Below are 25,775 nucleotides of genomic sequence, written 5' to 3' on the forward strand. Positions count from 1 at the left end.
CTGGATGAAGCGTCGTCTCACGCGGTCTGCACGTCCAGCACGAACGCTGGTCCAACTGAGGCGCCAGGTGGGAATGGCATGGCAAGCCGTTCCACAGGACTACATCCAGCATCTCTACGATCGTCTTCATGGGAGAATAGCAGCCTGCATTGCTGCGAAAGGTGGATATACACTGTACTAGTGCCGACATTGTGCATGCTCTGTTGCCTGTGTCTATGTGCCTGTGGTTCTGTCAGTGTGATCATGTGATGTATCTGACCCCAGGAATGTGTCAATAAAATTTCCCCTTCCTGGGACAATGAATTCACGGTGTTCTTATTTCAATTTCCAGGAGTGTAGATTACTCCAAAGTACTTAACATTTCTCAGCTCTTATGGAGGAAGACGAGACCAAGCGACGAACGTTTCGGTTTGTGGTTATTACTGGAGAACCTGGACAATGTTGTTACTGATATTGGCAACATCAATTATCCCGAAAATGATATTCTCCTTAGCAAGATGACATTACGCTAGTTAAAATGTATGATCAAGTGGACTGTCAGTGGCGATTAGATAACGGACGGTCAGTAACGTTAAAGAAGGAGATGGTTGGTTCATTTAGTTGTTATCTACATAGTAAATTCTCCAAGTTCGTCCCTTACATGTTAACGACAGTGTGACAGCAAGAAGAATATCGTAAAAAATCGATAAGGAAGCACTGGAAATCAATTCGAAGAAATCGATAAATACTGTTCCTATACTATACAAAGTGGAATTAACGGATGTTAAAATGGACGTTCAAATGGAAGAGGTTCCTGGAATATTGTAGCGGATTCGTGTAGATGGGTATTAGCTTTTGGATTTCGTCATAACGCAAGATTTTGTCACTTTTAATAAAACAGATATGAGTGACTACGAAATATCAAACCATCGCTTCTGCATGGAAGGATATTGCCAGGGAAACAGCAACTTGCTTATGGACAACGATATTGCAGTTGGGACTGTTTGTTTTACGTGGTTGAGCTCCAACTGTACAGTAAATATATACAAAAAATTTATATGTGCGATCACATACCTGGGAGTCAACAAGGTTATCGGTAACCATCTTATCGATTATATAATACGTCCATACATGCGGCTGCAAGAAACTTTTACGTATTCCTTGACTAAAGAACGTGGTATTACCAGGCTGGAGGCTACAAGATATAGCTCCAGAATGAGTCGTGTGTTTGACAATGTGCAAGACTGTTTAAGTGTGTTAAACTCCGACAAACGGTATTTACAATGTCCTCAACTCTACTCTGTGCCCACTGCATTCATGTGGCATCAGTTAACGAACAACTTCAGAACAGTTGCTGTGTGGTTTTAAACAACGTTCTGCAGTTTTTCTGCTGGGGTAATTAGGAGACACAAAAATTGACAGGCGAACAAGTAAGTCTTCAAGACACTCAAGACCGAAAAAAGCTTAGAAGCTAAATTGAGCCGGCATAAAGTTTTTATTACCTACCTTTAAACTACACGGAGATTCTTAACTGACTCCAACAGAGACAAAAAGTGTTATACAGAAGTGCTATATCAAAGCAGGACAAACATATTCCAATCTTGGACACTGTTCTCCACAATCCCATCAAATATAGATATTGTAAAATTAGCACTGATTGCTGTCAACAGTGGTATTCCACAAGACTTAAGAGATAGAGTAAATGTATCCTACGGACTTAAGCCACTACAGTATTAAAGAAATTACACCTTCAAGTGCAGTTAATGCGTTATGTGCACAAAAAATAAATCTGGAAATGGAGTATATCAACATAAAACTTTAAAACTGGATTATGTGGCTAAAACAACTGACATACACAAGACCATAAAGTGCAATTGGAAAAAGAAGAAGCTACTGCCAACGTGCAAACAAGTTTTGCGTATAGCCTTAAACACAATGTACGGAGAATTCTGGCTATGGCCGGCCGGTGTGGCTGTGCGGTTCTAGGCGCTTCAATTTGGAACCGCGTGACCGCTACGGTCGCAGGTTCGAATCCAGCCTCAGGCATGGATATGTGTGATGTCCTTAGGTTAGTTAGGTTTAAGTAGCTCTAGAGGACTGATGACCTCAGAAGTTAAGTCCCATAGTGCTCAGAGCCATTTGAGTCAATTCTGGCTATGACTGGGAATTACAAGATATTAGCATTTACTGTAAACAGCAATTGTAAGTAGCCATATGTTGGAGTCCAGGACGAAAATCATGGATTTGAGCACGCATACTACGTTAAAGGACGTACGAAATTTCTGTTTACAAAATCCATTCCCAAAACTCAAATGGCTCCAAGCACCATGGGACTTAACATCTGAAGCCATCAGTCCCCTAGACTTAGAACTACTTAAACCTAAATAACCTACGGACATCACACACATCCATGCCCGAGGCAGCATTCGTAGGATTCGAACCTGTGACCGTAGTAGCAGCGCGGTTCCAGACTGAAGCTCCTTGAACCGCTCGGCCACAGCGGCCGGCAATCCATTCCCACATGGATCTGCTAAAAAGCAATCATTACATTATATCTAAATCCGGTGAACTAGATGCTATGCACCTAACAACAAAATAACCCTTTTCAGAGCTAAAAACCAATGAAATAACAACATTAGATGACCACTCGTCGAAAAATTTGTAAATTTAAGTTTCTACACGGAGATTCCACAAAAATGAGCAGCAGAATAGCCGGCAGCAAATACATAGACAGATGTGCAGTTTTATAACAATAGTGTTATGCAGGAAATAAGAAAGAAAATTAAAATCCGTGAATACTCGCAGCTAGAAGATTTCAAGAATGGACTGTTGAAGCAATTAAAAAGATACTTCACAGGGGTAAATACTGATGAACATACTGCCACATTACTGGCTGGAGGAAAAAGTATATGATCCAGAGGCACATTTCAATTATAAATTAAAAATTACGCTGGATCTTACTAAGATTATAAGAAACAAACATGACGAAAGGGTCGTTTTCTGTGTGTAAATGTATACGCAGAAATTAATAAAGATTTTGTACTAGATTATTTACTTGTCTTATTAGCTAAACCATCAAAAATCCTAAGAAGTTTTATACATTAAAAATCTAAAACATGTGTGCAGAATTAGCCAGCACTCATTGACTCCCTTAGGCATATATCTCTCAGCCAGCCAGACAGTCAGGTTTCTGGAGATGTACAGCTTTACTTTGCATTCCTGTAGTTACTGTCATGGATGCCAGTGGGAAAGCTGATCTTGATATTATTAAATCCAGGAATGCTGATACTGATGCCAGCGATATTTGGGCTCGTCCTCTTCTTGATCCTCTACTCAGGGGACCTGAAGTTTCGCCATTCCCAACGACCATGTTTTCAGGCTTTTCCCGCAGACTGTCAGGGCTTCTTGTACAATCTGAGCCCATGTCACCGCTACCAGCGGCGGCAGCTGACGATCTAACCGGTGCAGGACGGTCGACACACCGAGGCTGAGTCACTTTCTACAACACTGCAATCACCGATAGTCTCAACGTCGCATCAGGATCAGCAGCAAGAAGTGGACCAGTCAGGATACGAACAGGACGCTACGCTGATGGCAAACCATGGGAATTTGAGATTCTCCTGGAGCCACTAGCAGGCTACCAGCATATCACTCCCCCTTGCCCCGGCGGGAAAAACATAGGTTTAACCATTTTCGTCCCTACACCTCTATTAAATGGTGGAGGGATTTACTATCCTCGCCGGAATCAGACATCGAGATCAAGATACGCATCACCGTTGCCAAACATATTTATTTGGTTTCACTTCCTTTCGGATTTGTGTAGTGTTTTCGCCGTCAACCACTCGGTCCCTATGGCTACTCGGTATCTCTCAGAAACCGACTCTGTGATCTCTCACACCTGCTAGTGCATTACTAAATATACACATTAGATACATAATGTGATGTATAATCTTCACTTTCTTTTGAAGTGTCCTTTTATAAGGCAACTGTTTGAAATGAGCCCAAATATATACAAAAAATTAAAAAGTTATCTGTAACCGCAGAAGTCGATACAGAAATATCGCCCAAACAGGCAACTTCCAGTTGTCTGATATCATTGTTCTCCGTATTACTCACAATTTCACAGTTTGTATCCGTCTTGTCTCTAAGTAAAAATCAATATGAAAAAAGACGATCAACTTCATTTCAGTAATAGTAACGTTATTCCTGAAACGTTAAGGTTAAATTGCTTCCTTCAGAGCTAGCAACAGAAATCTTCATAGATTTTTTTTTTTTTTTACAGATATGTTGCCATGCACTAAGGGAACACCAGTTTTCTTCTATTCTTCAAACAAATATTGCTATGATGAGGATAAAACTAAGTTGTAAGAAATACCACTCAGTTAGGCAGCGAAGTGAAGTGTCGTTTATATGTGTGTCAAAATCATAAACTGAACACCATTTCTTCACCGCGCTTCGGAAAGGAATTAGTAATAGTTTTTGATTGCCTTAAAAATAAAGTAAATTCCAGTTATCTTGAATAACCGCTTGGATGCGCTTGTGAATAACTTTTTATCGATTGGTTTCGTATCGCAGAAACCGTATCATCAGAGTAAATATGGTGACTCATTACATTAAAGTTGCAAAGTGGGCAGGACTGAACATTCCTCGTCTACTTTCCTCTTACCTGACCATGCGCTAGTCACGTCATTCATTAAAAAACAAGAATTGTACCGAGCGAGGTGGCTCAGTGGTTAGCACACTGGTCTCACATTCGGGAGGAAGACGGTTTAAACCCACGTTAGGCCATCCTGATTTAGGTTTTCCATGATTTCTCCAAATCGCTTCAGGCAAATGCCGGGATGGTTTCTTTGAAAAGGCACAGCCGACTTTCTTCCTCATCCTTCCTTAATCCGATGGGATCGATGACCTCGCTGTTTGGTCCCCTCCCCCAAACCAAGCAACCAACGAACAAAAAATGTTCGGTCCCGTCCACGTTGCAACTTTAATGTCATGATTCACCATTTCTAACCTGACGATGTGGCTTCTAGACTATGAAACCGGTCACAAGTATACTATTTACAAGAGCAGCCAAGCGTTTATCACTCAAGATGTCTGCTTAGGCTGCGGTTGTCCTACATGCAAGACAGCGTGCAATAAATCCTAGTTAGGTTCCACATGGTCAGAAGAAATTAAAAGTGTCTGTAATGCATTAATTAAAGAGGTTGTGAAGTGCAGAATGAAACCAATATTCAAGTGAGTGAGCAAAAGTGTATATGTTCCTGGAAACAGGGAAACAGTGTGTGTGTGTGTGTGTGTGTGTCTGTGTGCGCGCGCATTATGAACGGTAGGTTTTGTAGCCACACAAGCGCAGTCATGCCACAGGCCAGTTAGTACGCAACAGCGAGCAACCTCGACAGTAGTTTCTTTTAATGTTAACAGTTTCATTCTATTTAGTATGTAAACACAGTTGCAAGTAAAAATATTTAATATAAATCAGCTTACACTTTTTATTTTTGTAATTAAAAAGTATACTGACAATTACTTAAAATGTATACGTTGAATTCCACACGATCTGTTCCGTAAGAATTTAGGGGTCGGTCATACGGAAAATCGGCGGGTTCTGTTATACCTTCTTCACATCATACAGTTAAACCGTTCCATTGATCTCAAGATGGTCTCGGATTCTTGCAATCGCTGATGGTGTTCCCCATTCAATTATTATCAAACGTCGTCGAAATGTATTCCTTAGTCTCCGTTTTAGAATAGCATTTCACTATCCACTTCATTTGCTAAGAGCGTAACTATGGCTTCGCCATGTTTGGTTACGATCCTGTAACAAAAGCCGGCCGCGGTGGTCTAGCGGTTCTAGGCGCGCAGTCCGGAACCGCGCAACTGCTACGATCGCAGGTTCGAATCCTGCCTCGGGCATGGATGTGTGTGATGTCCTTAGGTTAGTTAGGTTTAAGTAGTTCTAAGTCCTAGGGGAATGATGACCACAGATGTTAAGTCCCATAGTGCTCAGAGCCATTTTAACCATTTGTAACAAAAACTCTATACATTACTATGTTTCAGAGAGTTCACATATTTTCCTGAGACAGAAACTGTTTATCAATGTGTTAATTTAAAGGTATGTAGTATGTTAGGCACCCTGTATAACAAATGTCCCCACTAAAATACAAGTACTAGTGTATCTGTGAATAATTTCTTAGACAGAGCCCAATAAGACGAAGATTGAGATGCACATTCTTGACTCCAAAGCTGATCTTATGCTCCTTCGGAAATCTGTGAGGGGCGGGTCATATACACTGCGCAACACAATTAAAGGATCACTATTTCGAAACACTGTCATTCTCAGCCACTGCGACGCACAAGTTTGAAATTTAGCTCAAAGGTGCCTACGACCTTCCTCCGTAATAGTGTCATGCGACGTCACCCGTGGACTCGGCGACGGTTCTCACAGTAAGGTGTCACCACGTGCAAATAAAGGACAGAGCTCAAAAGTTCATGTAAGGTTTAACGTGGGTTAATGATGTCACATTGGCACCAAATTTCACAACAATTCTGGGAAACGCCATCGTGGAAGTGTCGCATGTTGGGAAGGTCGTCATATGCCCTCTTACCCACATTTCACACCTTCTTTTCAACCGTCTGCTATGGAGAACAGAAGCGCGAGACCCAGCGTTGAAATCTCGAGATTTTCTTATGGGTGGTAGTCGAAAACATTTCAGACAAACCGCTACTCAGAATCGACACAAAAAGACCTGAGGAGGTGGCACAAAGGGCATCAATGAAGCCACCCCATCCCTTTGTGCGTTGATTGGCACACCTTTAACGCCGCGCGTAATAGCCCAGCGGTCTGAGGCGTTTTGCAACGGTTCGCGCCCCCCCCCCCCCCTTGCCGGAGTTTCCAATCGTCCCTCGGGCATGGGTGTGTGTGTTGTCCTTAGCATATGTTAGATTAAGTAGTGCATAAGCCTAGGGACCGATGACCTCAGCAGTTTGATCCCATAGTCCTTACCACAAATTTCCACACTTTTCGCGGTCAGAAACGACAATTTGCGGTTCAGTGGGCAACAGGATTACTTTCCTGACAACGTCCGACACACAACCCGGACGATTCAGCCCTACTCTAAGGACATAGTAAGTCTGCAACCTTACTGAACGTAATCCAACCCCTTTGGAGTGTACTGCGACAGCAATGTTTGCTCTGGTATACAGGGTGTAACCTCTAGGTACTGTTAAAAGCGATTCGACGGAATTTGAACGAGATCCGAAGCAGCAAAGTGTGCTTATGCTTTACTGAGCCTTCTTGTTTCGGGTTCTCCTGTGGCGTGATCACTGATGGATGCGACATTGAAATATGTGTAAACAAAAGGGTCCGTCTACGGAATGTGTAGGAATCAACACCCTAAGGAATGGAGTGGTTTCATTGACGCCTTTTAAACCACACCAGGCCGTTTCGTGTCGATTCTGAGCGGCGGTATGGCTTAAATGTTTCCCTCTGTAACCCAAAATGAAACTAACAACGTGATTTCAACGGAGAGCGTCGCACGTCTGACTTCCATCGCAGAGGCGCTAATGGAATGGGTATATGTGGTCATGTGGGTAAGAGGGGGCGTGGCGAAGTTCCCATCGTGAGACACATCCATGGTGGCGCTGGACAGAATTGTGGTGGACTTTTGTGCCATTGTGACATCAGTAACTCACTCACTCATCACGTTAATTTCTGAGCTCTGGCCTTTTTTTCGCATGTGTCGACACTTTGCTGTGTAACAGACGCCGAGCCCGAGGGTGATGCTGTAGGTCTCCATGCATTTGAATTATTACAGAGGAAGTTTGTAAGCACCTTTGAATCAGATTTCAAACTTCTACGTCGCAGTGGGAGACAATTACGCGGTCTCGGAATAGTGGTCCTTTAATTTTGTTGCGCAATGTAGTTTTAATTATCAATTCGAAGTAATACGTAATTTTATTTCCTCGACGTAATAATTAAAACTATATGACTACTCCTTATACTTTCCACATAGCTGAGTGTTTTCTATTTCGCATGCCTTTCAATTACACTGAACCTCTGTGACACCATGCTGGTTATCTGGTTTCGCTCACATGACACCAGATATTCTCAGTCCAAGTTCGTCTTCCACTCGACGAAGAATTTCTTTAATTTACAACAACGTCATGATTTCCCGTTCGGGGACACCCTTATAGTTATCGTGCCATGTAGATTTAGTTGTTTGGGCCTTTCGAGCTCCTTCTCGACTAGTATTAGCAATGTCTCATGAAATGTTTTTCTTTGCCAGACAACGCAACAGAGTCGTTCAATGCGGTCTGTCGTATGCTAGTTCAAAGTTCGTAGCACAGCGCACTTACCGTTCGGTAGTTCTAAAATTTTACATGGCACTCTCACTTTGAAACAATAAGAGTTGTATATCACTTATATGTTTTCTTGGCGGTGTAGCATCTTTTCACAAACTTTTATCTAGCTTTCTTCATGTCGCTAAGCACACAGGAAGTAGCATGATACTTTTGACGAATTTATTTGCTACACGCATCTCCTAAAGTACACCGCACAATATTGGATAAACTTAGCGATGAGTTGTCCTTTCCCTAAGAACATCCGAATTAAAAGGTGAATCACGTATTGGTGGCAACAAGTGGAGCTGGAGATACTTTTTATCGGCATAATCCGCACATATTTACAAGAAGACTGTTCCGATATCACGTAACTCTATGGTTTCCGGAAATTCCTTCCGGCTAATGACAAGACAATTCCTTGAAGAATGAATCACCCGATTCCTTTCTCCGTCCTCTTCCAATCGAGCTTGCCTCCGCCTCTGACGACTTTCATGTTTGAAGAGACGTTAAACTCTAACCTCCCTTCCTTCCTTTCCAATGGCTCCGTAACACGGCGGAAGTAGGAATCCGGTATAATGAAGTAACACGTGCAGCCTCATGACCTGTAATCCTTTCGGGGGAACCGAAAAAAGAAATTGGATAACGAGGGGTCTCCGCTCACCAGGCGCCAGTTTTCCGCACGTGCCACTGATCGAACAACGACTGGCATCTGCCGACAGTGAGAAGTAGCTATAACTATTGCTCGTTAAATACTACGGCTCGGTTCCTACAATGAATACACGATTCGGTATGAAAAACCCTAACAAACGGCTTGTTATTGGAAATGCAGGTGGCAGTACTGTTTCTGTCATCGTGTCACTGGCTGCCACCTGGAAAGCGTTCACTTCCATGCATGGAGCAAGACGCTGGAGTGGTTCCAGCACTGGACTCGTATTCTAGAGGAGTGGGGTTCAGATCCCCTTACTTTTGAAAATATTTAGCATTTCTTGCTTTGCTTTCGTAGCAGCTTTCTAGCACGGCTGTCGAACCCAGGCCGTTCTTTCACGTCCCTCATAACTTTGCTCGGCTCATACCTGTCTAAAGTGAGAGATTTCCATTTTCTAAATATCAATTAATTAGCAATTCAGTTAGTTAGTTAGTAACTAATGAAAAAATAATAATTTGTGTTTTCATTTCTACTAATATTCCTTTATTTTGCACAGGTTGTCGTCCTGCTTTGATATATGCAGCAGAAACTAGAACAAAACCGAAAAACATAAAACAAAAATTAACAGCAGTGGAACTGAAGGTACTAAGACAGATCCAAAGAGTAACCATGTGGGACAAAAGAATAAATGTGTCGATAACGGAACACTGTGGAATACAAAATATAAACAAATGGATGAAGCCAAGAAAAAGAACTTGGAAAGATGATGTGGAAAGGATGGACTCCACAAGACTAGCTAAAATTTGTAAAGATGGACGTCCGCAAGAGAAACGACTACCCGGACGCCCACCTAAGAGATGAGACAGCAGTTGGTCCAGTTCATCCACGGAATGAGGCAGACCAACAGGGGCAACCCCAGTCAGCAGCAGTATCAGCAGCAGCAGCAGAAGAAGAAGAAGAAGAAGAAGAAAAAGAAAAAGTTTTCGGATTATTGTATCATCGTCGGGAAAAAACTGAATAGCGTCCATAAGTGACAGTATTGCGTAGGATATTAAACATCAGATGCCAAGATACTATCGACGCACATATAATCTTTCCTCATGACGTAAGGAGACAAATGTCAAATAGAGCACTCATCATTCGTATTATGCACTAAACATGTTACATTTAAGTTTACAAGATGTACATTACAAGCAAAATACATAAAGAAAATACGGAATATTAAACTGTAATGGAAAATATTAAAATATACAAGTTGCATGTATGTAATACTAATGACACTACTGGAAAACAAAGTAAAGTATATCAAGTGGTACAAGTTTGTTCAGATGAATGAGATCGTTGGTACTGAGGTCTGTGAATATGTGGCTCGTTGATTGCGTCATGTCCAGCTTAAGCACGGATGTGTGTTCAGAGTAACTCATCATTCAGAACCAGGTGGGAGCTTTGAGCAAACGCTTATTTGCCTCAAGTGCTTGTAGTAGGTAAAGGTCTTTTTTCCTTTTGTTGCCTGTATGTAGAGCTTACGTTCTGATTCAGTAGCTATGACCTCCCTTCAGCGTATTTTCAGCAAAAGAGGAGTCTTGATCAATAAACAACCCACCGGCTGCTGTGGTCGAGCGGTTCTAGGCGCTTCAGTCCGGAAGCGCGCGACTGCTACGGTCGCAGGTTCAATTCCTGCCTCGGGCATGGATGTGTGTGATATCCTTAGGTTCGATATGTTTACGTAGTTCTACGTTCATGGGGACTGATGACCTCAGATGTTAAGTCCCATTGTGCTCAGAGCCAGTTGAACCATTTGAATAAACAACCAGTTGCAGTCAACGAAATTTATTTTATGAACGCCATTATTGCTTAATAATTCCGTTTTATCCTTATTGTTGAATGAGATATGAGCTGTGATGCCTTTTATATCGAATGAAGTTTTATAGTTGCAGGATTTGAGAGTTTTCGATAATTTCTTGGATGACTTTTCTAAATATGAGACAATACACCAGATGGTTTTAGTTACAGCTGTTACCACAGAGGAGGCATAAGTGTAGGGCACGGTCTTCCTTCTTTGGTTCTTGTGTAGAAAGTTATCAACTAGTTCAGGGCTGTAGCTGATCCTAGATACAATAAATTTCATTGTGTCTAGTTCTGTTTGCAAATCTTGTTTTGACATTAACATGGAAGTGAGCTGATGCACCATGGAATAGAACGTAGCAGGTTTGTGTGTTATTGGATGTCATGAACAAAAAGGTATTAGAGCGTCTGTTGTTACAGGTTTTCTGTAAATTTTGAAACACTGTGTATCTGACTGGTGTCTATGATAATCCCCAAGAAGGTAATGGACTTCTGTATGTTTTTGTACCGCAAATTTCGATGTTCCAGAAATGCGTAGAGCTGTCTGTGGTTACCATTTCGTAGAAACAGCATAAGGCCATAGACGGGCAAATCGGGCCCGACCGACCACCGTATCATCCGCAGCTAATGGCGTCATTAAATGCGGTATGGTGGGGCACGTGGTCGCACTTCGCTCTCACGCTCATTGTTTGTTTTGTTGACCCTGGAACCACAATGACCACTCAGCTACGGAGACGGACATTGTCTACAAGCCTAAACCAATTTTTAATTTTGTTACTACTAAGTTCCTTACCTAAGAACACCTTTTCAAAACGATCCGTGAAAGTATCACCTAAGAGAGGACTTTGGTAATTTTTTATGTTTATCTGTTAACCTTGTATATTAAAGTGCTTTACAGTACATACCATTGAAATACTGCAACTGTTTACGTTGCTCGATGTCGCCTTTCCAATATTATCAAACTCCTGACCTACAAGTCTTATTGATGACTTATAGTGAGTGGAAGGACTTTTTCCCTGGGGTTGTGAAGCAGCTGAATGGGTTGAAAATAAATAAATCGCCAGGTCCTGATGGGATTCCAATTCGGTTTTACAGAGAGCACTCTACTGCATTGGCTCCTTACTTAGCTTGCATTTATCGCGAATCTCTTGCCCAACGTAAAGTCCCGAGCGGCTGGAAAAAAGCGCAGGTGACGCCTGTATATAAGAAGGGTAGAAGAACGGATCCTCAAAATTACAGACCAATATCCTTAACATCGGTTTGTTGCAGGATTCTCGAACATATTCTCAGTTCGAATATAATGAGTTTCCTTGAGACAGAGAAGTTGCTGTCCATGCATCAGCACGGTTTTAGAAAGCATCGCTCCTGCGAAACGCAACTCGCCCTTTTTTCACATGATATTTTGCGAACCATGGATGAATGGTATCAACGGATTCCATATTCCTCGACTTCCGGAAAGCGTTTGACTCGGTGCCCCACTGCAGACTCCTAACTAAGGTACGAGCATATGGGATTGGTTCCCAAATATGTGAGTGGCTCGAAGACTTCTTAAGTAATAGAACCCAGTACGTTGTCCTCTATGGTGAGTGTTCATCGGAGGTGAGGGTATCATCTGGAGTGCCCCAGGGAAGTGTGGTAGCTCCGCTGTTGTTTCCTATCTACATAAATGATCTGTTGGATACGGTGGATAGCAATGTGCGGCTGTTTGCTGATGATGCTGTGGTGTACGTCAAGGTGTCGTCGTTGAGTGACTGTAGGAGGATACAAGATGACTTGGACAGAATTTGTGATTGGCATAAAGAATGGCAGCTAACTCTAAATATAGATAAACGTAAATTAATGCAGATGAATAGGAGCCGGCCGTGGTGGCCGAGCGGTTCTAGGCGCTCCAGCCTGGAACCGCGTGACCGCTACGGTCGCAGGTTCGAATCCTGCCTCGGGCATGGGTGTGTGTGATGTCCCTAGGTTAGTTAGGTTTAAGTAGTTCTAAGTTCTAGGGGACTGATGACCTCAGAATTTAAGTCCCATAGTGCTCAGAGCCATTTTTAGATGAATAGGAAAAAGAATCCCGTAATGTTTGACTACTCCATTAGTAGTGTAGCACTTGACACAGTCACGTCGATTAAATATTTGGGCGTAACACTGCAGAGCGATATGAAGTGGGACAAGCATGTAATGGCAGTTGTGGGGAAGGCGGATAGCCGTCTTCGGTTCATTGGTAGAATTTTGGGAAGATGTGGTTCATTTGTAAAGGAGACCGCTTATAAAACACTAATACAACCTATTCTTGAGTACTGCTCGAGCATTTGGGATCCCTATCAGGTCGGATTGAGGGAGGACATAGAAGCAATTCAGAGGCGGGCTGCTAGATTTGTTACTGGTAGGTTTGATCATCACGCGAGTGTTACGGAAACGCTTCAGGAAATCGGGTGGGAGTCTCTGGATGAAAGGAGGCGTTCTTTTCGTGAATTTAGAGAACCAGCATTTGAGGCTGACTGCAGTAGAATTTTACAGCCGCCAACTTATATTTCGCGGAAAGACCACAAAGATAAGATAAGAGAGATTAGGGCTCGTACAGAGGCATATAGGCAGTCACTTTTCCCTCGTCCTGTTTGGGAGTGGAACAGGGAGAGAAGATGGTAGTTTGGTACGAGGTACCCTCCACCACGCACCGTATGGTGGATTGCGGAGTATGTAGATGTAGATGTAGATGTAGATGTAGATTCTTCGACAGTACAGATAACAGGCGAAGACAAACCTCTAACCCATGCTTAGTTTTATCCTTCTCTGAAGTCCATTTAGTGTGTATCTTAAGCTGATAAAAAGATATTACTCCCTTTTCCTTCCAAGAAATTTCCCAGCTACACGACGTGTACAAAGTGAAGTAACTAATAAATTCAGTAAAAACCACAATGAAATTTTTATTGTTTCACTCGTGCACTACAAACTAAACTTCAGCATCGATTTGTTATAATTTTAGAGACTTCTGTCTCTGTTACTTTCCACATTGTCAGGAGAAGCGGAATTCTAAAGCTGTAAAAAGAAAATTTGTTTTGCTAGTAAACATCAGCCGGATGAAGATATCGTGCCGGATCTGAAGCAGCTATCTCTTCCTAATCTATGCCAGGTGCCATATGAGGTAACAATATGTTTGCCATATCTACAACATAATAAATATCAAAACAGTGAGGTTCCCAATAAACTTTCAATACAGCTTCTCCGAAAGTTTCTCCTTTGTGGAAACTTCAACTCACATGACCTGCTATCAGAAGCCCCCGGGATAGAGTTTTCAAGCACCTGGTACATTCTACAAGCTTATGTCTTCCGAACACGAAGGAAGGGATGTACTGCAGCACTGCCATGGGGCCATTATCCACAATTCATCTCTCAATATGTTCTCTAACCATATTTATAATGTTAAGCGTGTAGTGATCGATGAATTTCATTCCATTGGCCAATTCCCGATTGGACTATATTACCAACATACTCCCAGATAGATACCCACAAAGACGCAGTGCTCACATTTCGACTACGGTTTCCCAAGACACTTATAAATCCATTCCAAACTTTCAAGCCATCTACGAAGAGAGACTATCCTCAGTCTAAAAGGGTTGTGCCACCCTACAATTAGCTTACAGAGCCAACGATCTGTGGATAATTTTACAGCCTTTCGGGTAGTAAGGGAAAAATACCACCAATCTATTGAGAAGTACAAGAAAAAGCATGACGTAACTGACATCCACATAAATCGTTCCATAAACGCCACAGTATTAACACACATCATTAGAATGATTGCTGAGCAAGGTGAGAGATGCCCAGCAACTGTTGTGAAGAAGAATAGATAATCACAACAACGACAGAGACCTAGCCCAGTCGTGTATCTTCACTCTGAAATGACCTCCAGCTCGAACGCATTATTCTGTCGCCACAACAAAGGTTTCAAAAATAAGAAATACTAAAATTGACCTCTGTGAGTGTGGGAATTGGATCTCGTGAACCATTGCCTTGTCTGTGTGTTCTTCATTCCAGGCAGCTATACAGACGTTTCCATGGTGGAATTTAGCAGATACAATCCCATCACTCATAGCCTGACGTTGCTGGAGATGAATATATAACACCTTTACAATGCAAATAACACTTACGCGTAGGAGTGATTTTCGATACTTAGAGGGTCTATAATACAGCTTATATGCATAACATCCTCTCATCTTTCCACCAAGATAGGTTCCAGGACGTCTTGCCATCTTTACTCTTCGTGCAATGGAGACATTTCATGTATCGAGTCGGGAAACCTCTTTTAGTTCAGTTTGAGCAGGGAGCAAGGAAGCGTACGTAGCGTTGTCACATTTGCTGTCGAAGTCACTAGTGTAAATCCGAGATAAGGCGACCAGTACACTGCTGCCTTTTCGTGGATTTTGCAGCTCTTCCAATACTTCAACAGCAACATGTCAGCTGCCTCTGATGTGAAAGATTTTGGAGAAAGCGATGCTAAGCACTTACTTTAGATTTTATAGTTGCTACGTTCACATCTCGCAATTACCTGCATTGAACATGAAGGGCATCATTCTCGGTATGAAAATTTCTGTGAGCACTCTTGAGCTTCATTTTCATCAACAAATTTAATAGATTATCCTACTCTGAAATTTTGAATCAGTGATCCTCAAAATGCTTAACGTATTAAATTGCGTTATCGAGAGGTCTTTGAGAGCTGCCAGAGTGGGTCGGACACAGTTTTGTAAGTACTTAGTACGAAATAGTTTTTAGAGTGCGTTCCAGATGTACTGATCAGCAAGACTTTCACATTTAAGGATCATTGACGAAATCGACCGTGAGAGGCTTCCTCTGGCCACGGGTGACTCCAAGGCTAGCTGTGTATTCAGTCTCCATGCTGAGACTGGTGAGCCACCGTTGAACATTATGGAGGCAGCTTACGGTGTTGTAGATTTACTGATCATTGTCTGATTCCCATTTATCGATGTTCCACCTAACTGCAGATCATCCCAGTAACTAACATTTGTACACTGCTCACTAATGACAATGCCTTTCGAATTTCCGTGAAAGCTGACAGTCTATGATTTGGTATGAACCAAATATCAGTTCTTAACCATGTCTGGATCCAGTTTTCACCCTGAATTTTAAAATTCCGTCAATTATATTGTATAAGGGACAGGCAAATGAAAACGTGACATATGGAAAAAAGTAAGTAAACTGTTTGTTGTTTCAAATAAATCGCCATAACATTTAATACATTTAGCCCACTGTGAGACAAGACGGACAGTGACTTCATGCGAAAATGTTTGCGACTGCCCACGGGACCATGATTGTGCCTACGCGTGCACTTCTCCGTCCGAAGCCAATCGACGGCCACGAACGTCTTTCTTCAGGGAACCAAAAATATTGAAAACGCATGGGGAGAAATAGGGACTGTATGGTGGATGTTTAAGGGATTCTGTAGTGTACTCTAGACAACCTTGGCAATATGTGAATATTCGTGGCTGCCGATTTGCTTCGGGAGAAAAGGTGCACGCCTGTGTACAATCATGGTTCGTAGGAAACCGCAAACATTTTTCCATGAAGATATTGACCGTTTTGTCTCGCAGTCACATATATGTGATAATAGTTATGGCGATTGCTTTTGAAATAGTAAGAAGTTTGCTTGCTTTTTCCATTTGTCTTGTTTTCATTGGACTGCCCCTTGTGTGTAATCAAGTACACGAGGGTCTGTATTCCAAATTGGATTTGTAAAATATTATTTTACCACATCTTTTATTATCATCGCACACGTATATGTTAGCCTGCACTTATGAATTGTTCAGATGTCGAAGTGATCCTGACCCAGCATGTTCTAAAGTAGAAGAGGAAAAATTTGGTGTTTCACGAGGAGATTAGTTTTATTCCCTCTTCGGGATACAACTGGGCTCGCCCAGCACGGTTTGCAAAGGACGTCAGTCAGTCTTGGCGGGGACGAGAGGTGGTCTCCCTATATAAAATGATTTCACTACATTTCTAAGTCCGCAAAAGAGTGAAGAAAGACATGTCCTTAATAGCTGGGAGCCATTCCCAAACACGTAACTCCTTTGCAAAGTTTTCCTTTGATTACTACAGAAGATGCGTTGAGAAGCAATCGTCGTCAGTAGTTTTGAAGAACAAACAACGTCTGCTGAAGTGGCAGTTCAACTAGACGCTTAGGCCAGACTGAAACAGCTTTCAACAGTACAAGAACAAAAAAAAATGTTTTTAACGAAAAACTATAGGACTAGCTAGGCAACATGTGCATGGTATAATTAGGGGCAGTCTTAGCTGCTCTGTGATAGTCTTACGAAGATCATCGAACCAAATGAATCTACGACTGTGATGCGAAGATACATGTGAACTTGAAGCCATTGTAGCACATGAAATATATTCCATTTGTTATTGTTGTTATGGTCTTCAGTCCAAAGACTGCTTTGATGCAGCTCTTCATACTACTCTACCCTGCACAAGCCTCTTCATCTCCGAGTACCTACTGCAATCTACATCCTTCTGAATATGCTTACTGTATTCATCTCTTGGTCTCTCTCTACGAGTTTTATCCCTTACGCTTGTCTCCAGTACTAAACTGGTGATCCCTTGATGCCTCAGAGTGTGTCCTACTAACCGATCCCTTCTTCTAGTCAGGTTGTGCCACAAATTTCTCTTCTCCTCATTCCTAGTCAGTACTTTCTCATTATTTGCGTTATCTACCCATCTAATCTTAAGCATTCATCTGTAGCACCACATTTCAAGAGTCTGTATTCTTTTCTTATCCAAACTGTTTGTCGTCCAAGTTTCACTTTCATACATTGCTACACATCATACAAATACTTTCAGAAAAGACTTCCTGACATTTAAATCTATACTAGATCCTAACAAATCTTTCTTCTCCAGAAACGCCTTACATGACAATGCCAGTCTACATTTTATATCCTCTCTACTTCGAACATCATCAATTATTTTGCTTCCCAAATAGTAATACTCATTAACTACTTTGAGTGTCTGATTTCCTAATCTAATTCTCTGAGCATCATCTGATTTAATTCGACTGCATTCCATTATCCTAGTTTTGTTTTTGTTGATGTTCATCTTATATTCTCCTTTCAAGACACTGTCCATTACTTTCAACTGCTCTTCCAAGTCCTTTGCTGTCTCTGACAGAACTACAATGTCATCGGAAAACCTCAAAGTTTTTATTTCTTCTCTCTGGACATTAATTCCTACTCCAAATTTTTCTTTTGTTTCCTTTACAGCTTGCTCAATATACATATTGAATAACATAGGGGACAGGCTACAACCTTATCTGACTCCCTTCTGAACTACTGCTTCCCTTTCGTGCCCCTCGACTCTTACAACTGCTATCTGGCTTCTATACAAATTGTAAATAGACTTTCGCTCCCTGTCATATTTAGAATTTGAAAGACAGTATTCCAGTCAAAATTAACTCTACAAATGCTATAAACGTAGGTTTGCCTTTCCTTAACCTATCTTCTATGAGAAGTCGTAGGGTCTGTACTACCACGCGTGTTCCTACATTTCTCCAGAATCCAAATTGATCATCACCGAGGACGGCTTCTACCAGTTTTTCTGCAAAGAATTCGTGTTAGTATTTTGCAACCGTGACTTATTAAACTAATAGTTCGGTAATTTTCGCACCTATCAGCACCTGTTTTCTTTGCAATTTGAATTATTATCTTCTTCTTGGAATCTGAGGGTATTTCGCCTGCCTCATACCTCTCACTCACCAGATGAAAAAGTTTCGTCATGGCTGGCTCTCCCAAGGCTATTAGTAGCTCTGAAGGAATATTGTCTACTCATGGGGCCTTCTTTCGGCTTTGGTGTTTCAGTGCTCTGTCAAATTCTTCACGCAGTAACATATTCCTACATCATCTTAATCTAAATCCTCTTCCATTTCCATAACATTGACCTCAAGTACTTCTCGCTTGTATAGACCCTTTACATAAACCTTTCACCTTACTTCTTTCCCTTCTTTGCTTAGGACTGGTTTTCTCTCTGAGCTCTTGATATTCATACAGGAGGTTCTCTTTTCTCCAAAGGTCTCTTTAATTTTTCTGTACGCGGCCTCTATCTCACCGCTAGTGATATATGCATCTACGTCGTTACTTTGCTCTCCAGCCATTCCTGCTTAGTCGTTCTGCACTTCTTGTCGATCTCGTTCTTTAGGGGTTTGTATTCCTTTTCGCCTGCTTCATTTACTGCATTTTTTATATTTTTTTCTTTGATCAGTTCAGTTAAATATCTCTTGCGTTACTCAATGATTCCTTCTAGCCCTCGTCTTTTTACCTACTTGATGCTGTGTTGTCTCCACTAGTTCATATCTCCTGTTCTTGTCAATCCTTCCCTAATGCTCCCTCCGAAATTCTCTACAAACTCTGGTCCTTTCAGTTTATCCAGGTCTCATCTCCTTAAATTCTTAGTTTTTTGCAAGTTCTTCAGTTTAATCTACGGTTCATTACCAATAAATTATGGTCCGAGTCCACATCTGCCTCTGGAAGTGTCTTACATTTTAAAACCTGGTTCCTAAATCTCTGTGTTACCATTATATAATCAATCTGAAACCTCTCGGTGTCACTAGGTCTCTTACACTTATACAACCTTCTTTCATGATCTTAAACCAAGTGTTAGCTATGATTACATTCTGTTCTTTGCAAAATTCTAGCAGGCGGCTTACTCTTTCATTCCTTTCCCCAAGTCTATATTCACCTACTACTTTTCCTTTTCTTCCTTTTCCTACTGTCCAATTCCAGTCCCCCATGATTATTAAATTTTCGTCTCCCTTAATTATCTAAATAATTTCTTTTATCTCATTATACATTTCCTCAGTCTCTTCCTCATCTGCGGAGCTAGTTGGCATATAAACTTGTACTACTGTGGTGGGTGTGGGCTTAGTGTGTATCTTGGTTACAATAATGCGTTCACTATGCTGTTCATAATAGCTAATAGAGTTCATATTTTTTATTCATTATTAAACCTACTCCTGCATTATCCCTACCTGATTTTTTATTTATAACCGTGTATTCACCTGATCAGAGGTCCCGTTCGTCGTGTCACCAAACTTCATTAAGTTCCACTATATCTAACTTTAACCTATCCGTTTCTCTTTTTAAATTTCTAACCTACAGGCTCGATTAAGGGACTTGACATTCCAGGCTCCAACCTGTAGGACGACAGTTTCGTTTCTCCTGATAACGACGTCCTTCTGAGTAGTCCCCTCCCGGTAAACCGAATGAGGGACTATTTTACCTCCGGAACTTTTTACCCAAAAGGATGCCATTATCATTTAACCATAGAATAGAGCTACATGCCCTCGGGAAAAATTACGGCTGCAATTTCCTCTTCCTATCAGCCGTTCGCAGTACCAACACAGCAAGGCCGTGTTGGTTGATATTACAAGGCCAGCTAAGTCAATCATCCAGACTGTTTCCCCTGAAGCTACCGAAAAGTCTGCCGCCCTCTTCAGGAACCACATGGTTGTCTGGTCTGTTAACAGATACCCCTCCGTTGTGGTTGAACCTACGGTACGGCTACCTGTATCGCTGCGGAACGCACCAGCGGCAAGGTCCATGGTTCATGGAGGGTGGTATAATATTCCAATTATGAATAACACATATACTCCGACTCCAGAGTATCACGGAGTCTACTCGTCATAAAAACCAGTCGACACCATATACGAAATATTTGTAGAGTGCAACATCTAGGGAAGAAGGTGATAATCAACTAGGCACAAGGACACGCGGAAATTCGGAGCAAGGGCCTGATGCATGTAATGGCCACGGATTCCCGCAGAAAACCTATTTCACCACAGTATAAAATATTCCATTATGCGCTATGTCGCTCTTGATGTAAAATAAAAATTCATGTGCTACTGTGAGAGGAAGTAGGGCTGAAAATGGAGAGGAAGCTGAAAATGTGGCGTCTGTTCTAAAATTCCATATGAAACTAACTACTAGACTTACAGAACGAAGACTAAAATAAGGACTTTGGAAAGAGAGAATGTCTCATCGCTTGGGATGAGCCAACCACACCAAGAGTGCGTTCAGAATCTTCTTCCTGAAAATATAGGACATTGTTCATACTGGTCATAAAGCTTGTTAAGCTGTGCCATATTCGTCTCGTTGTCTTTTGAAATAAAGATCGTATCAGCCCCCTAAATATGAAATGAGATATACTGATATCTGTATACAACACTCGCAGCACTGGAATGAATTCTCTACCTGCGGAAAGAAACAATGCTTCAGGAGATGGTGTCCGATCCGGAGGTGTGCTCATAGGACTCTGTTGCAGCTCAGAGGCTGCAAAGAGCGCAGCTTCAATAAGAAAAGCTGATGTTCCTCACTGGAAGGTGAATCAGAGTGGAAATGGCAGAGGATCGATGGGACTTTAACATTACTTGTAAGCTCCCCGGAGAAAATGTTAGTCACTCCCATAAAACATGGGACTAGTCGCTTTGGAGTACTTTAGATGATGTACAATTGGTAGCAGGAGGTCATGCGACCCTCCATCGCTGAAGTAAGTCTTGACGTGGTGTACTGTGCGTGAATTATTCAGCTGTACGGAGTTAATGCAGCAGGTTGGATCGACGTGGAGACGTATCTGAAAGGACATATCGTGTTTGGACGGGCTCATGACCACAACGCGAATAAAGTTACCCGATTTGTTAGTGTATGAACTCGGACTTTACAACGTGTCTACATAGGTCAGTATACGACACGCACCCATGTAACGCAGCGTAAAAATGGTGCTTATAAAAGTTCCCGAACGGCAGGGGCCAGTGATGGATGTCACGCGTCGAGAATGAGAATCGGCTTCAAACTCGTCAGGAATTGCAAGTGTTAGTGAACACAGGTCCATCTCAACCAGTTTCAAAACGAATACGTGAAGGAACGGCATGCAGTGGACAACTGAAATCGGGTACCACACGAAACGTCATTTCTCACAGTGGCACAGAAGCAGCATTTCTTCAGTGGGCCATAAAACACAGAAACTGGACAGCGGCTGACTGGATGAGTGTAGCGTGCTATGAAATGTCACAATTTCCCTTCTTTTCAAATGATACAAGGCGACGAGTGCACCACGACCCACCGAGCTGGTCACGCAGCGATGTATGGATGGCGTAACTATGGCCAAAACTGGTTCTCTTGCGTTTTGGCGGTATTTTGAATACCATGACTTGCGCCTATTCATTCAGGGTACCATCAATAAGGATGGATATATCAATCTTCCCAGTGACCAAGTTTTTCCCTTTCTCCTAGATCTTTATTATGAATAGACTGAGGTGACAAATGTCATGGGAGAGCGGTATCCTGATGTACAAATGGCGGCAGCATCGCGTATACAACGTAAAAGGGTAGTGCAATGGCGGAGCTTTTGTACTTAGGTGATCGCTTTGGATAGGTTCCCGACGTGATTATGGCCGCACGACGGGAATTAACAAACTATGAATGTGGAACGGTAGTTGGAGCTATATGCGTGGAACATTCTGTTTCGGAAATCGTTAGGGAATTCAACATTCCACCACCCACAGCATCAAGAGTGTGCCCAGAATACTACATTATATGATCAAAAGTAACCGGACACCCCAAAAAACATACGTTTTTCATATTAAGTGCATTGTGCTGCCACCTACTGCCAGGTACTCCATATCAGCGACCTCAGTAGTCATTAGACATCGTGAGAGAGCAGAATGGGGGGCTCCGCGGAACTCACGGGCTTCGAACGTGGTCAGGTGATTGGGTGTTATTTGTGTCATATGTCTGTTCGTAAGATTTCCACACTCCTAAACATCCCTAGGTTCACTGTTTCCGATATGATTGTGAAGTGGAAACGTGAAAGGACACGTACAGCACCAAAGCGTACAGGCTGACCTCGTCTGTTGACTGATACAGACCGCTGACAGCTGAACAGGGTAGTAATGTATAACAGGCAGACATCTGTCCAGACCATCACACAGGAATTCCAAACTGCATCAGGATCCACGTCAAGTACTATGACATATTAGGCGGGAGGTGAGAAAACTTGTATTTCATGGTCGAGCGACTTCTCCTAAGCCACACATCACGCTGGTAAATGCCAAACGACGCCTCGCTTGGTGTAAGGAGCGTAAATATTGGACGATTGAACAGTATAAAGACATTGTGCGTAATGACGAATCACGGTACATAACCTGGCAATCCGATGGCAGGGTGTGGGTAGGGCGAAGGGCCGGTGTACGTCATCTGCCACTGTGTGTAGTGCCAAACAGTAAAATTCGGAGGTGGTGGTGTTATGGTGTGGTCATGCTTTTTATGGAGGGGGCTTGCACCCCTTGTTGTTTTGCGTGGCACTATCGCAGCACAGGCCTACATTGATGTTTTAAGCACCTTCTTGCTTCCCTCTGTTGAATAGCAATTCGGTGATGGCGACTGCATCTTTCAACACGATGGAGCACCTGTTCATAATGCACGGCCTGTGGCGGAGTGGTTACCCGACAGTAACATACCTGTAATGGACTGGCCTGTTCAGAGTCCTGACCTGGATCCTATAGAACACCTTTGGGATGTTTTGAAACGCCGACTTGGTGCCAGACATCACCGACCGACGTCCATACCTCTCTTCAGTGCAGCACTCCTTGAAGAATGGCCTGCCATTCCCCAAGAAACCTTCCAGCATCTGATTGAACGTATGCCTGCGAGAGCGGAAGCTGTCATCAAGGCTAAGGGTGGGTCAACACCATATTGAAGTCCAGCATTACCGATGGAGGGCGCCACGAACTTGTAAGTCATTTTCAGCCAGATGTCCAGATACTTTTCATCACATAGTGTACATTGATGTGCAACCTCTCAGCTCAGACAACGTAGTGGCTCACAACCTTCATTTAACGAGCGAGAGTAGCGGCGTTTGCACAGAGCTGTCAGTGTTACCAGACAAGACAGACTGCATCAAACAACCAACAATAATTGGTGTGGGTGGTACGACGAACGTATCCTCTAGGACATTGCGGCGAAATCTAGCGTTAATGGGTTACGGCAGGTTCGAATCCTCCCTCGGTCATGGATGTTTGTGATGTTCTTAGGTTAGTTAGTTTTAAGTAGTTTTAAGTTCTAGTGGACTGATGACCTCAGAAGTTAAGTCCCATAGTGCTCAGAGCCATTTGAACCATTTTTGGTTATGGCAGCAGGCGACCGACTCGAGTGCCTTTGCTAACGACACAACATCGCCTGCAGCACCTCTCTTGGGCTCATGACCATAGCGGTTGTGCCCAAGATGACTGAAAAACCGTGGTCTGGTCTGATGAGTACCGATTTCCGTTGGTAAGAGCTGATCGTAGTGTTCGAGTATGGTGCAGAATTCACGAAGCCATGGACCCAAGTTGTTAAGAAAGCACCGTGCAAGCTGGTGGTGGTTGCATAGTAGTGTGGGCTGTGTTTACATGGAATGGACAGTGTCCTCTGGATGTTTGGCTACTCGGAGACCATTTGCAGCCATTCATGGATTTCATGTTCCCAAATGTTATGGATGACAATGCGCCACGTCACCGGGACACAGTTGTTCGCGATTGGTTTGAAGAACATTCTGGATAATTCGAGCGAATGAATTGGCGAACCAGATTGCACGGCATGAATCCCATTGAACATTTATGGGATATAATGGAGCAATCAGTTCGCGCACAAAATCTTTCATCGGCAACACTTTCGCATGTATGGACGGCTGTAGAGGCAGCATGCCTCAACATTTCTCCAGGAGCATCCAACGACTTTTTAATTCCTTACCACGTTGAGTTGCTGCACTACGCCGGACAAAAGGAGGTCCAGCACTACATTACGAGGTGTCCCATAAATTTTGACACCTCAGTGTAGACTGTAGACGCTCCTGCCCGTATATACTATCGGTTTGCTAAACACTTAGGCACGAAATCGAGCTTGGAGTGGCTCGCTAAATCACCCTATTCGAATCATGTAGAAATTACTGCGACTAATTTGAACAAAGGGTATACGTTGCGCGATCAATAGCTACGGGATTTAAACATCAGTGAGTGCTTCAGCTAGATACGAGGGATGTTTGAAAAGTCCGTGCAATGCCCGAGAGATGGCACCACCGACACGTGGTTCTTTGTAAAGAACGCACACCAATTTTCAGCCAAATTGGTCTTTTTTGTGTTTGGCATTCGTGTGAATCAAGGAAGTCGAGTAATTGTCAAATAATGGACGAAAAAGAATTTCGTGTGGTGATTAAACATTACTTTATGAAATGCAAAACACCTCGGGAGACTAAAGAGAAGCTTGATAAACATTACGGTGACTCTGCACCTTCGATTAGAACATTTTATAAGTGGTTTCAAAATTTTCGGTGTGGCCATAAGGGTACAAGTGATGCTGAACGTTCTGGACGCCCTGTTGAGGTTACGACTCCAGAAATCATTGATAAAATCCATGATATGGTGATGGATGACAGAAGAGTTAATGTGCTTCAAATAGCTAGTGCTGTGGGCATCTCGAATGAACGGGTACATAATATTTTGCACAAACAATTGGACATGAGAAAGCTATCCGCAAGATGCGCTCCGCTATTACTCACGCTTGACCAAAAACGAAATCGTGTGAAGTATTGCAAGGATGGTTTTCAGCTGTTCAGGAAGAACTCGCAGGACTTTAAGCGTCGATCCGTCACTGTGTATGAAACATGGATACATTACTATAGTCCTGAGACGAAAGAACAATCTAAACAAGGGGTTACCAAGGGAGGATCTGCACCAAAAAAATGCGAAGACCATTCCTTCCGCCGGAAAGGTTATGGCGACTGTCTTTTGGGATTCGCAAGGGATAATCCTCATCGACTATCTGGAAAAGGGTAAAACTATTATAGGTGCGTATTATTCATCGTTATTGGACCGTTTGAAAACAGAGCTGCAAGAAAAGCGCCGGCGATTGGAACGCAAAAAAGTCATTTTCCATCACGA

General features: G+C 42.6%; 1 protein-coding gene across 1 annotated transcript in view; it reads right to left on the minus strand.

Moving 5' to 3' along the window:
• Positions 1-9,494: 9,494 nt before the first annotated feature.
• Positions 9,495-25,775, minus strand: part of LOC126184231 (tachykinin-like peptides receptor 86C) — a 415,417-nt gene continuing 399,136 nt past the window's right edge. Inside the window, exon 6 of the mRNA XM_049926599.1 lies at positions 9,495-9,551. Coding sequence (XP_049782556.1) covers positions 9,495-9,551 — 57 coding nt within the window. The remainder of the gene's footprint in view (positions 9,552-25,775) is intronic.

The sequence above is a fragment of the Schistocerca cancellata genome, chromosome 4 (genome assembly GCF_023864275.1).
Source record: "Schistocerca cancellata isolate TAMUIC-IGC-003103 chromosome 4, iqSchCanc2.1, whole genome shotgun sequence".
Taxonomy (NCBI): Eukaryota; Metazoa; Arthropoda; class Insecta; order Orthoptera; family Acrididae; genus Schistocerca; species Schistocerca cancellata.